The following is a 14,691-nucleotide window of genomic DNA, read 5'->3' on the forward strand; positions in this document are numbered from 1 at the left end:
CTAATACAAATGAACAGGGAGGAACTGAAAGCTATTATAGGAGAACTTTTCATTTTGAAGCAGGAACTGGAGCCGGGAAGAGATATGAAAGAGGAAATTAAGAATAGTACAACTAAACGGAGTTGAGATTCTCTTTGATACTGGCTAATATATTGACATATATATGGTATACAAAAAAATAACGGTCCAAATTTTTATTTAATTTTAAATTAAATATACATAAAATTAAAATTTTCTCTTTGGGCACAAACTAATACTCGAGGGTCGACTAATAGAGAGAAACCTAACTCAACTGAAGCAAGGAAATTGGAAGAGCCTCTAAAGTAGCAAAATTTTGACATCTAAGATAAATAAACTTAACTCTAATACCATATTGGAATTCAAAGAACATATGAAGAAATAAACAATGAATTTCATTAATTCAAATTGATTAATGAGTTTAGGAGAGAACAATGATTTTGTATAAATATTACAGGAAGAAACTTAACGTATCAAAGTAAACATAAGACCAGCTTTCTAGAAAGTAAAGTGGATAATAGAATTTTAGAAATATTTAATAATTGGCTATTTGCATATAATAAATATTGGAATTCAAAGAACAAATGAAGAAATAAACAATGAATTTTATTAATTCAAATTGATTAATGAGTTTCGGAGAGAACAATGATTTTGTATAAATATTACAGGAAGAAACTTAACGTATCAAAGTAAACATAAGACCAGCTTTCTAGAAAGTAAAGTGGATAATAGAATCTTAGAAATATTTAATAATTGGCTATTTGCATATAATAAATATTAATCGAAGAGGAAATAATTATTTAAATATAATGAGATGCTTTTCCCAGCAAAAACATAACGATATGCTTTCACGGCAAGTATATATGTCTATGAGTGGGGCTTTATACAAGGTATCCAAGTAAACTATTTTTAATTTTTTTGGTAAACAAGAATACATGTCTTAATCTTAATGTTAGTATGTGCAGGTTCGAGTCTTGTGGATAAAAAAAATGTTTGCTATGAGAGTTAGTCTCACATATTTGTGGATGTTTTTGACTCGGACAAGTTTGCCTCCAGTGCGAAGATATTTATGGAAAACAAAAAAATGTTAGTATATATGTACATAACAATTATATAAGAGTTTAATGAATGTGGGTTGACAATGATAATTTTTAATAATATAAACATGACTTTGGGATAAAAATGACTTTATGCAATATATCTAAGTAATCCATTTATTTTTGGTCAACAAGTAAACGGTATTTTATCTTAATTAGTTTTTCTACTTGCATGATATATATGTGGTTAATAAAATATAAATAAAATATATTCTTCAATGAATGGTGGGATCAGAAATGCTCTCAAGGTAGTTTCACGGCAAGGCTAGAGAGACATCCATGATAGTGGAGTGATTGTCTGAAGGTTGCTGTGGATAGCATGAACTCTAACAACAGCGATTTCTAGTAGATAATGCTATCTACTACTTTCGTGGGAAAGACTTAAGTAAAAAAACGACATCTATTTAAAGATAATTAATAAATTTCTAACAATACATTAAAAATTTGATCTGATTAGAATTTGGTGCTAAATTTTATATACAAAAACATAAATATACATATAGGGAGGAGATCCACGTGCTCCAATAAGTTAAAAAAATCTACTCTATTTCTTAGTCATACAATCTAGGAAAATTCATTGATTTGAATTAATGAACATATATAAACTATTAAAATTTCATGGAATAAATGACTAAGATGTAGAATATGTTTTATAAACTTAGTCTTAAAATAAGTTTTTTAAAATTAATGACGTGTTGAATATATATGGACTTTCAACTTCATTATTCATAAATGTTACTTCTAGTTCAAGCAAAATATATTATTCTGAATAATAATAACTTTATAAAATAAAACAAATATAAAATGATTATTTAAAATTAGAAGTATTAATTTTTTAATAATTAGTTTTGCATATTAATTATTTTGCTCAACCGTTTTTACAATATATGCATGATCATTATATTTGTAATAAATTAAATTGTTAACTATGTGATTGTAGACCATGCCTCAATGATTTGATTAGAATGCTATCTAAAATAATAATTAACTCCTTAATTTCAGCAATATGACATTACAACCCAACAATAAAAGAGGATTGAATTTTATAGATTGGTTTAATGGGAATGTGCATGGGAAATGATAAGAGATTGTTCGTGAATGATTACTAAAAATATGTTCAATTTCGATTTTAATTCATGTAATAATTATGAAGTGATTTGCTATCTTGCATCAACATCATGTCACTAAACTTTCTATTGTCTTATTACTCATCATTTATCTATTTGATTATGAGAATGTGACAATTTGTTTGTCACATAACTGATTAGTAGAAATAGTGTATAAGTGCATTTGATTTGCTAAAATGTAAAGAAGTATAGATGTTAAAATGTGCATCCGACAGGTAGCTTCTAGCATATTTAGCAATTTGATTTTATACTAGATAAACTTAAAATTTAGACTAGTGATTGATATTTAATATAAGTTTTTATATATATATAATATTGATGCATAGAAGAGAGTATACGTTTGAATATTTTTTAGGGCTTTGGTAGAATACATTTCACGAGCTTCATTTTTAAGGTTAGTAATTTATTGGTTCCATAGCATGGTTTTGAAATAAATTTTGAAAAAATTAGTACTAACAACTATTAGCCCACAACTAAATTGACCCAGCCCAGTCCAAAGATTCACTTACTCGTAGTTGGCTAGTCCAAATGGGTTATGTTCATTATACGCGGTCAATACATAATTTATTATGATGCTTTTGTAAAATCGCCTACGTATGAATGAAAAATTCTACCTATGGTGTGGTGTACATATCAAAATCAAGAGTCTTTTTTAGGATTTTATTTCTTTTACTGATGTCTTCTTCATTTGTGAATACAGATTCGGCTCCAAACTTCTCTTTGTTTCTATCCTGAAAACTTGTTCTCCTTCCACCTCCTTTTGCATTTATATGCTTTATTTAGGCTGTAAGGGTACTCACGATATCATCCAACCTTTTGTATTTTTTTTGTTTTTTACTAAGCCCACCCTTTCGAAGGGATGAAGATCACCTGTCTCCAACTATGTCTCATTTACTGTTCCAAACTAATCACATGTTCACATGTGAATAAAAGAATATTTTTAAAAACAAAAAGTAATAAAAAGTAACACTCTGATTGGATTGTTACATAAGGTGGGATATCGTTCTGGACACGTGATTCCTATTCCTTTGGAAGCTTAATTCCCGGCCTAATTCACTTTCACTGTAATGTAATATGATCATTAAGAGTTGAATCTTCCCTAGAGTCAAATACTAAACACTGGTGTTGCTGCTTGATCATGAACTCTTTCTAATTACTAAACACTTTGATCATGAATTCTTTCTAATTGCATCATATGTCTGTTCTTTCTTCCCCATCCCCCCATTTTATACTCTTAATTATTTTTATTAATGAATTCTTCCTTTATTATATCTTACAAAAATCCTCTAAGAAATTTGACATTTTTCTAATCAAATCATGTACTCTCTTTCCTACTTCAATTGTCACCTTAGTATGAATATATTTATTGTTTTTTATGTTGTTGCTTTAGAAACCAAGTCAGAATAAATGCAAGGGAAAGCTCCACCACACGCGTCAACCCTTGTCCATGGTGCATATAGACATTATTTGATTATTATGAAAAAGCAGTACAGAACATAATACAATATTACAGATACAGATACAGTTTTATTTTATGAAAGGCTGAAACAACAGAAAACCAGTGAATAACAATAAGGATTACAGTGAAGAAAGAAAGCAGTGAATTGATAAGATCACTCTGAGTCAATGTAAATAAGAGCATCGAGGAGAGGTTCGAGATGGGGAAAATGAGGAATGAGATCTGATGGTTTAGCTAGCTCATAGTCTTCAAGATGAAAAGCAGGAGCAAAAGTAAGTCCTACTAAAGAGTAATGACTCTCACCATCCCTCTCTGGAGCTTTGATGAATTCCTTCTCAGAAAAGATGCTAAAATCATGAGTTGGAAAAGCACCAACCCACACATCGGAACCATAAGGGACAGTGTATTGAGGTATCTCACCTTCACTTAGATTGGGTCCAAGGCGGGTCAACTTCACATCCCCATCTTTCCCGTTCAGCTCAACTATCTGCAAATCATTAAATTAATTCATCCTTCGATATATAGAGCCGACTTTGTGAATAAAGACTTGATTGTTGTTGTTATAGTTAAGAGAAGAAAAAGGATAGATAGATACCGTGAGAGACTCTCCTAGGTAATAATGCCATGTTTCAGCACCAGGTATGCGATGAGCACGACTTACACTCCCAGACGGAATCAGAAAATTTATTGAGCTTGATACGTGGCGATCTCCTTTATCTATTGTTATTATTTCCCAAAACAAAATCACATCATCAAATTCAAAAGCAATGAATAATACATATGTGCAAAGATTATATAGTAACATAGATAGATGAAAGAAAATAGTTACATTCAGAGGGCAACTGAGACTTGTGAAGAAGAATGGAATCATCTTGGAATGTTTCAGTGTAGAACCCGCCTTGGTGGTGAGCCTCCAGATTCAACTTCTCTACGATCTCTGATGCCGACAAAGACATAGTTTCTATCTTTCTTTTTGTTCCTTACGTACTCTTCCTCTTTCTCTATGATTCTCTTATCCAAAATGGTTAGTCACTTGGCCTTATATAGTAACAAATACATGCACTTGCTATTAATTTGTTATACTCATTCTACCGTCGAGTTGGATATTATGTTGGGTTTATTCAAGTATGAAATCCCACATTGGATATGCGTGGAAAAGTGAATGAGTTTATAAGAAGGAAACACATTAAAATGTTTTAAAGTTTTAGTTCAAGACGTAGTGTCTTACTCAGTCGTGATTTCTTAATAGAAAGGATCTTTTTTCTTAGCTTGTGTCATAGATTGCTTAGTTTGCTATTATTGGTATTATTGAGTACCCCACTCCCTTTTTAAAATCTACTAGGAATTGATTATTGGTAGTCTTGGAGAGAGTTTTTAATATTTGAGAGATTTTAAATTAGTATTTTATCCGTCTTCAAAGGATAGAAAAAATTGTCAAAAGTGAAAAGGGAACGCTTTTTTAATAGTCCATAATTACTTTTGCACTATTTACAACTTTGTGATCACATATTTCATATCAATAATAATTATATTTACTTATTTGCATAACTTCTCTCACACTAAACATCCTCATTTGTAAAGTGGCATTGGCAATTTATTGTAATAAACTATACTTGTAGTTATCAATTTAATTGAAAGAGGTCACACTCGACTTTAATTTAAACAAGTAGATCCTAAAAATAGTCTTTACTTATTTACCTGATAAAAAAAGTTAAAGTTTCTCTCTAATATCTTTAGAAGTCTCACAACATGTTAGTTTATTTGAAACCTTATTATGTCTTCAAACTTTTAAATAGACCAATAAAATTTATCTTTAAATAAACTAACATGTCTGATGTAAATATATAAATCTAAAATTAACAATTAAATTATATTTTATATACATATTTTATAATAAAATTTCATATATAATAATAATATTTATATTAAAATAGTATAATATAAATATATCATATAATTATGTCATTGTGTTGGGCTCTATAGTTCTTTTAATTTAAATGATCTAAAATCTGCTTAATAAACTAAATATATTTTTTAAAAGTCTAAACATGAATTATTTATTAAATGGACTGACATGAGCTATTAAAGGTAAGGTAATAGACTTATGAGAAAGGATCTCACATGTGCTTGCCCCTATTTCTAGTGTACAAATTCAATTCTTATCTTTATTATCTTAACTATGATTTAGAACAAACTTTTACCATTTTTTATTCAATATGAAATGGATAGAATAATATTTATAAAGCCATATGATGTCACCATCACCATGATGTTTAAAGCTTTTTGTTTTTATTCTCTGACTTGTATAAAAAATAATCAAGGTAAACGAAACAATTATATAAATATAATGAGATGCTCTCAAGTTTATAAAAAATAAGCATGATTATGAGTCGATTATGACTAGGAAACCGATCTCTCCACCCTTTCATTCCAGGGGTATTATATGAATAATAATACAAATTTTAAAAACTTAATAATTGTATATAAGCAAATAGTCATGGAAAACGAAACAATTATATAAATACCATAAAATGCTTTCAAGTTTAAATATACATATAAACATGAGTATACGCCATATATATGTTTATATCAACTCATTTTTCTTCAAATAAATTTCACTCATCACATTCACTTTCAGCAAACTCTTAAATCTAAATAGAGTGGTGTATTTCATAAGCTCATGATGACTACAAGTATAAATATATATAGGGTCATTCACATGAGAATATTTTCATGTAAAAATTATAAGCATAATAAAGTTTACTCATAGAAACATACATGATAAGACGGTAACACAATTATATAAACAACCGTACAAAGTAAACCATTTTCCCTCAGTAAACCAGCAAAATATATTTTTATCTAAGTATGTCGGTTATTTCAACAAACAATACAAAATCTGACAACAATTTTATAAACATAATGAGCTGGTTTCAAGTTTACAACATAAATATATAACATGACCATGAGTCGGCTTAATTTATGCAATATATCCAGGTAAACCAATTTTTTTGGTCAACAAGTAAACCATCTTATAATGGTTGATTAGTATTTGTACTTGTAGGGGTTAACTAAATTAATATATGAGGTTTAGGGTTTAGCCATGAGTTGATTGGTTTAGCCAGCTCATAATCATCAGTTGATATATTTTACTAATTTCTATAAAGCTGTAATAATTATCATATTATCTATGCTTGGTCACAAAATGAATATTTTTTCTCTATTATTAGGCTAATAAATGCTCATTCATTTAAACCTTTTTTTTTAAAATAACATGAAGATGAGTTGAATTTGGGATGACATTTGACCATTATTGAGTCACTAAGTGTTCATTAGACGTTTCTATAACTCTTTTTATTTTTATCTTAAAGGAAAAACGAAAATCAGTAGAGAAAAATTAATTTTGAAATAGTATACAATAATTATTGAGTCAATTAAGAGCTCATTAAAGTCCTCTTATACTTTATGTGGGACTTTATACACTTTATAAGCATAAATCATAAACTATTTTTCTTCCTAATTTTCTTTATTGTAAATGCACGTACTTAAGAAGCCAAAAAGTTATTTGTCTTTGTTAGAAGTAAAAATGTAATCCAAATGTATTAAATGGTAGTTAGTTGCAGTAGAGATATTTGTTCCAGTTGGTTGAAACTTACTATTTTAGTTAGGAAGTTTGAAATTCTGTTTTTTCTGTTGTTGTAAACTTTCTATAAGAAGGAAGTTCTTCTTGTTGATAATCAATCAATATTCATACTCTTTCTTCTTTCTGTTTTCTTGCTGAGATTCTAACAAGTGGTATCCAGAGCACGTTCCATACCTAAGGACCTGAGAATCACGCCTCAAAAATTCACTCCCTCAAATCTGCTACTGCGTGTAGAGTGCAAATCGAGAAGTTCACTGTGTGTGAATTAGGATTGGTGTTGTTGCAAGAGAAGTGAAGGCTGCGCATAAGAAGTGAGGAGCAGAGAAGCTAGATCTGGTTCAGAAATGATTGGAAATAGAGGAAACCTACCGTCAATGAGTCTTCCTATGCTAACAGAGAAGAATTGGGACAGATGGAGCAAGCAGACGAAAGTATTGTTCAACTTTCAAGAAGTAAGTGATGCAGTTGAAGATGGACTTCTTGTACCTGGTCTTGATGCCACTGAAATTCAGAGGACCATGTTCAAAGAGGCCAAGAAGAAGGATAACAAAGCATTATTCCTAGTGCATCAATGTGTTGATGATACACATTTTGAAAAAATCCAGAATGCAAACACTGCAAAAGAAGCATGGGATATCTTAGTTCGAAGCCACTCTGGTGGAGACAAGATCAAAAAGGTAAAGCTTCAAACCCTTAGAAAGCAATATGAATTAACTCAAATGGAAGAAACTGAGAAGATAGGTGACTACTTTACAAAAGTACTCACAATGACAAACCAGATGAAAGCTTGTGGAGAAGTGATGACAGATCTCATGATCATTGAAAAGGTCATGAGATCCTTACCTCAAAATTTTGACTACATTGTAGTAGCCATAGAATAATCCAAAGATGTCTCGGGAATGAAGATAGAGGAGCTTCAAAGTTCCTTATAAGCACATGAAATGAGACTGCTTGAAAGGAATCCAACCAAGAATCCAGAACAAGCCTTGAAGGCAACAAGTTTCAGAGATGAAGATAGTCATAAAACAAGAAAGTGGAAAGGAAAGAAGATAGTCAATACTCATGTTACAGTTTTCGTTCGTATAAGGAAAATTCTTAGCCAAACTCTTATAAAATTCCTAGTGGTAGATTATTGGTAGTTGTGGACAAATTCTTAGCCAAGCTCTTAGCAAATACTCATGTCACCTTGATGTTTCAACCTTTTTGTTTTTGTTCTCTGACTTGTACCAAAGATGGTCATGCTAAAACAAACAACTATAACAATAATGAAATCCTTCCACGTTTATATAAATATAACATGATTATTAGTCAGAAAGTGATGTTAAATTTATATGAGCAATTGTATAAATTTCAACAACAAAATACTTCATAATTAGTTGACAATGAAAATTGCAGGTACAATTTCCCTATATCAAAAGTTTTACCATTCTGAGTAGTGAGTAGTACAACAACAACAACAGATACAGTTTTATTTATGCAATACTTAAATAACACAAAACTAGTCTCAACATAATCATAACAGTTACATTGAAGAAAACAAGAGTAGTGATGTGATCACTTATTCTAATTCAAGGAAAGTGAGAGCAGTAATAAGAGGTTCAAGCTGGTGGAGGATATATCAATTGACAAAGATATTATCATGGAGGGGAATAATTAGATGAAGTTGGAATCAAATACAAGTTGTTCTTCTTTACCACAGCAGAACCAAAGGTTTCAGACATATCCAAATCTTCTGGATTCATTCCATTGGGAAGTTCCCAATCGAAATGGTAAAGTAATGCAGCTAGAGGAAGTTCAATATTAGCTAAACCTAGTAAAATGCCTGGACAAATTCTCCTTCCTGCTCCAAAAGGAATGAACTCAAAATTGTTCCCATTAAAGTCAAAGTTAGTGTTATCAAATCTTTCAGGAACAAAGCTATCTGCATCATACCAATAATTTGGATCTCTTGCAAGTGCCCATGCATTTACTATAACCCTAGTCTTTGTAGGTATTTGGTATTCACCTATTTTGCATGATTCTTTGCTTTCTCTTGGTACTAATAAAGGAACAACTATGTGTAACCTCATAGTTTCTTTGATCACTGACTTGAAGTAACTAAGTTTAGATAGATCCTTCTCGTTAATTGTTTCTTTTCCCTTAAAAGCCTCTCTTATTTCAACTTGTAACTTTTCCTTCACTCTAGGGTTTTTCATTAGTTCTGACATTGCCCATTCTATTGATGTTGATGAAGTATCAGTTCCAGCACCAAATATGTCCTGGGTATATTTTGGAACAAGTAAATTCAAATGATTAAACATTTCTGTTAACTAAATCAGCATGATTATCCTCTTAATTTAGAGAAGATAAAACATTTAATGATCGTGAATTCGAGTCTCATCCACAACAAAAATATTAACAATTAACATATTAACAATTGCCGATAAAAAAAACAAAACTATGTGGGAATGATATTTTTTTGGCCTAGAGAAGAAATTAAGTTTGAGATTTATTAATAAAGAGACATTTTAAAAAAACTTCTACATTTTTCTCTTTTAAAATATTTTATGGACTTTATTGACACACCAACAATATTGGTTCAAGGCTAGTAATGGCAAAATGGTCCACCCATTTTTCTTGTGCTAAAAAATTTAAGTGGCACCTTAAATGATAAAATTGTATGTTATGCATGTTTCAATGAGTTAGACTCCTCTTTATTACTATAAAGTAAAACATAAAATTTCATATAATAAAGGAAAAATAAATTAGTAAAGTAATCAAATAGATTTTTTTAATCAAATTTAATATTTTATATAAAATTAAAAAAATCATATAATATCATAATTTATTCAATTTTATTTTTACTTTTTCTTATATTACGCTCATTGACCATCCACATTATTCAATAAAAATGCTTACAAACTTGATATGAAAATTGGCTAAATTAATATGTTCTTCCATAAAAAAATGTTGATTATTGAAGCATATTGTCCATTTTGCATTATTATCAGTAGTGATGGTGAAGGCACGCCAAATGAATTTCAGACAAATTGAAATTTCAACAGATTTCAAACAATTTGATAATTCAAACAATTAGATGCTGAAAACACCAGAGAAAGCACGGATGAAAAATCTATGACCCTACCCTTGAAACCAAGCCGGCAAATATGGATCTTTTCCAATACTTAGAGGTTAAGTATTAGGTCAAGATTATAACATGTATAGAAATAAATATCTAATGGTCATTATTTTTTTCTTAATTTGATAGTTTCATTTATTCTCATATTTTTAGTAGGAGAGAAGATTTGGACCCCATGATAGGGATTGGATTTATGAAACCCATGCCTTGTCCATGGTAATTCTAGGAAAAGACTAAGATTTATCTGATTACTTTTATTCGTTTTAAAATTTGTTAGGTGGTCAATTATTATTATTCTATGCATAAACTCGTTCTATAAATTTGGTTATAACGATCAGTGTTTTTTGTTTTATATTATTATTTAGTTTATATATAATTAAAATAAAGGAAAATGAGAAAAATATGATACCATTTAATTATGACGAAGATCCTAAAAAATCATATTGGACCATAATCTCAATATGTAACAACAATACAATTGAGCCCAAAAAAATTGTATTTTGCCTTCTTATAAAAGAAATATTTTATTAAAAAATTATTGCAAAAATATCACATAATTAAATTTCTTGATATAGAATATGTTGTTATCTTTATTTTGTCATTATAATTTATTTTAATTTCTTAATTTAATTCGAACTTTGATATTAAAGGTTCAATTTTTTTTCACTCACCGGACCTATAAAATATCAACACCCATCTAACCCTAATCTCAACCTCAATATACTCAAGCCATTTCTCTTGGCTAGAACAGTGTTCCAGGTTAATTTAGCACTCTAAAAGGAAATAGATTCCTCTCCGGTACTAGATTATTTAGTACTAGGAAAATGAAAGGGGTTATGTTTCAAAAATATTTAATTTAAAAAAAACAAAAATTTGAACTATTAAAATATTATTTTATGTTATAATTTGAGGTACGTAGTGCCCTTTGTCATATATTATAATATTTTTGTCATATATTATAATTTAAGGTATGTCCTGCCCTCTCCACACAGTAGTGGAACTCATTTAAAAAGTCTTTCAATGTGTTCTTCTAATATTTTATAGAAAACATATAAACAAATAATATAAAGTTATAGAAGGAAGGTAATGGTGTATTAGATTTTACTAACCCATATGACGGCTTTAATGTTGTCATTCGTGATAGGTACCTCGAGGCTTCCATTCTCCTTCACGCGCAAAAGAACATCAACTATATTTTCTGCTTCACCCTTGCCATGTTTTGATGATGTCATATTTTCATGATGTTCCATGATAATGTTTTCTAACATCATATCCAACTTCTTATGCACACCCTCCAATTTTCCTTTCATCCCAGTAATGAAATGAATAGGTTTCAATGAAGGAAAGAAATCAGCCACATCTAAACCTCCCATTAATTCTACTCCTTTTTGGAGCAAAGATATAAGTTCATCTTCATGCTCAGATTTCTTGCCAAACACTGCCCTTGAAACAATGGTACTCACCAAAGAGAAAAGTCGTTTAGAAAGATTGAATGGTGAACCTTGAGACAAGTGAATGGATTTTATGAGCTTATCTACCTCATCTTCTCGAATGAAGGAGAATGATTGTACCCTCTTAGCAGTTAGAAGCTCTAATATGCATATTTTTCTCATTTGTCTCCAGTAATCATTGCATGGAGAATATGCAATATCAGTTGATCCATAGAACAAAATTTCAGATGCAAGAAGTTTTGGCCTCTGAGCAAAAGTAAGATCATGGGTCTTCAAGATCTCTTTTGCCATTTCAGGAGATGACACAACCACTGTAGAAACTTCACCAAGTTGAAGGTGCATTAGAGGTCCATATTTGTTGGCTAGGTCTCTGAGAGTATGGTGAGGAAGTGAACCTGAACATGCTAGCTGGTGCAAGTTCCCTATTAGAGGCAGTTTCCATGGTCCTGGGGGCAGTTTTTGTGTCATACTATTCACTTTGTTTTTCTGCTTATAAGTCTTTGCAAGCCAAAGCAGCAAAGAGAGGCAAAAGATGAGAACCAGTTGGAAGGAAGGAAGGAGTTCCATGCAGGCACAAGTGAATAAAGATAGGAGTTTCTTTTAGGAGTTTGTAACTTATGTTTCTATGCATCTTCCACCTTTCCCTTGCTAGGGTATTTATATTCAAAATTTGAAGAATGGTAGTAACTAATTTATCAAAGTTAAGGTAAAGGGAATATTGAGCTAGAATCCTCTCATTGTGGAGAAATAAATACATAAAAAAACAAAATGAAAAAATATAAAAATATGATATTTTTATCCTTTAAATATAATTAAATGATATTCTTATCTTATATTTCAAGTATAGAAATAAGAACTTATATCTTCCTTACTGAAAACTATTCTAATTCAAGAATATTAGGGAGAGAAAAATATAGAGACAGATTTCTAATTAACCAATGTTTACAAGGATAAAAAAACATATTTAAATCAACTAGATAATTTTAAAATATATTTTCTTGACTAATCAATTGTGAGAATAGATGGTATCACACAAACAGCCACCCAAAAGGGTAAGTAAAATTTTGAGTTTAATGAATATTTGTTGATAATGGAAATTTTTTCACTTTTTATATCATTACTGTATAATACTTGGACTTAAGATACTAAAAAAACATTTACTTTGGTGAAGAGAAATAAAAATACAATGATTCAGTTTGAAAGTTCCAAAAACATTTACTCCAACAACTATTAGAATAGCAAATATGATATGTGAGATATGTGTTAAAGTTGCTTTCTTTTATTAATATAGATAATAGTTGTTGGAGGAGATAGGAAATATGATAGATAATGATGTTGTTTTCTAAAATATAAGGATTCACATGTCATCTTGAACCATATATTAGTTTAGTGATATAAGACTTTACTAATTTTTATGTATTGTATTTGATAAACATTCAATTTATGAGAGCAATATTTATTAAAAGAAATAATCACATAACTCTTATTCATAACATTAGAGAATATCATTGGTTATGTCGAAAAAAATACATATAATATATGTTAGTGGCTTAAAAAAAGATAAGTCCTGTATTTTTTTTATAATTTTGATCAATGTCTAGTACTTGGTCTAATTGTTGTAATTTAAATATGGTGTGAACCACTATATATAATGACTTTGGGAAAAATTATTATTATTATGAGATATTAGACCAAATTAATAGGAATTTTATTTGAATATTGTAGATTAAAAAATTAATTATACCTGATTTTAATTTTAAGGTATGGTTAGATGACTTATTTATTTATTTTGGTATATATGTGACTTATATTTATGGTTGATCATTTTAATTTAAAAAAGTTATCTCAAAGAATGTTTCTCCTGTAAACAAGTAAACTGTATTTTAATCTGACCATGTGTGTCAGCAAAACAGAAACTGACAAAGAACATAATAATTTTATAAACCAATGAGCTGGTTTCAACTTTCCATACATATAAAGATAGATATGAACATGACTATGAGTCAGCTTAATTTATGGATGAATTCTTGAAGTGAATGAATTCTTTCCAATTGCATCAAATGCATATTCTTTGTTTTATTGATGAATTCTTCCACTATCAGATCCTTTTATATTATGCACGTACTCCCATTGGAATCAGAAAATATGTCGACGACAATACAGGATGATCAACTGTATATATTGTTATTTCCCAAATTGGAATGCAATCAAATATTCCTGGTAAACAAAACAGTTATATAGATACGATAAGATGTTTTAAGTTCATATAAAACATCATAGACGTGTGTGGATATATATTTTATGTATCTAAATATTTTATTTTATATAATTAAAATGTCATTTTTGTATGTAATTTATTTTATATTATAGGTTTTTATTGGATATATTTTAAATTATTATTTTTTGTTTTTATTAAAATGTCCAAGTTAAGGTAAGAGTGATAGTTCAACTTGCAATTAATATTTTGGTATTTATGATTATACGTTTTCTATAGAAATTAAAAAGTGTTAATAAAAAAATAAAAATGACACAATGGTGGTAATTACACTGTGTTTTATCGAAAAATTTACTCTGTTGGTGCACCTTGACCGAAAAATTACGGTCATGGTGCACCTTTTTAAAATATTACGATTATGGTGTAGGTCTCACCTAAATCGGCAACAGGGTTGCCGATTTCCATTATTTATTTATTTTTTAATCTCCTCCCCCCTAAATCGGCAATGGGAGGAGTTTTTGATTTATTTAATATTTTTTTAATCTTCTCCCCCCTAAATCGGC

General features: G+C 29.5%; 2 protein-coding genes across 2 annotated transcripts; both read right to left on the reverse strand.

The window, feature by feature from the left end:
* On the reverse strand, positions 3,691-4,720 carry LOC109356355. Its single transcript, XM_019599681.1, has 3 exons — positions 4,531-4,720; positions 4,297-4,418; positions 3,691-4,188 (listed from the first exon to the last, which is right to left on the reverse strand). The coding sequence occupies exons 1-3, from the start codon at positions 4,655-4,657 to the stop codon at positions 3,856-3,858; spliced, it is 582 nt and encodes a 193-aa protein (XP_019455226.1). The 5' UTR covers positions 4,658-4,720; the 3' UTR covers positions 3,691-3,855.
* On the reverse strand, positions 8,662-12,548 carry LOC109356364 (cytochrome P450 71D8-like). Its single transcript, XM_019599692.1, has 2 exons — positions 11,572-12,548; positions 8,662-9,602 (listed from the first exon to the last, which is right to left on the reverse strand). Exons 1-2 carry the CDS (start codon positions 12,478-12,480, stop codon positions 8,982-8,984), a joined length of 1,530 nt encoding a protein of 509 aa, XP_019455237.1. The 5' UTR covers positions 12,481-12,548; the 3' UTR covers positions 8,662-8,981.

This window comes from Lupinus angustifolius, chromosome LG01 (assembly GCF_001865875.1).
Source record: "Lupinus angustifolius cultivar Tanjil chromosome LG01, LupAngTanjil_v1.0, whole genome shotgun sequence".
NCBI classification, from domain to species: domain Eukaryota; kingdom Viridiplantae; phylum Streptophyta; class Magnoliopsida; order Fabales; family Fabaceae; genus Lupinus; species Lupinus angustifolius.

Coding starts and splice junctions, on each gene's coding strand:
- LOC109356355 (XM_019599681.1), bottom strand. CDS start 4,657: ATGTCTTTGTCGGCATCAGAGATCGTAGAGAAGTTGAATCTGGAGGCT. Junction 4,419..4,530: donor GTCTCAGTTGCCCTCTGAAT/GTAACTATTTTC, acceptor TAATAACAATAG/ATAAAGGAGATCGCCACGTA. Junction 4,189..4,296: donor ACCTAGGAGAGTCTCTCACG/GTATCTATCTAT, acceptor AATGATTTGCAG/ATAGTTGAGCTGAACGGGAA.
- LOC109356364 (XM_019599692.1), bottom strand. CDS start 12,480: ATGGAACTCCTTCCTTCCTTCCAACTGGTTCTCATCTTTTGCCTCTCT. Junction 9,603..11,571: donor ACATTAAAGCCGTCATATGG/GTTAGTAAAATC, acceptor AAATATACCCAG/GACATATTTGGTGCTGGAAC.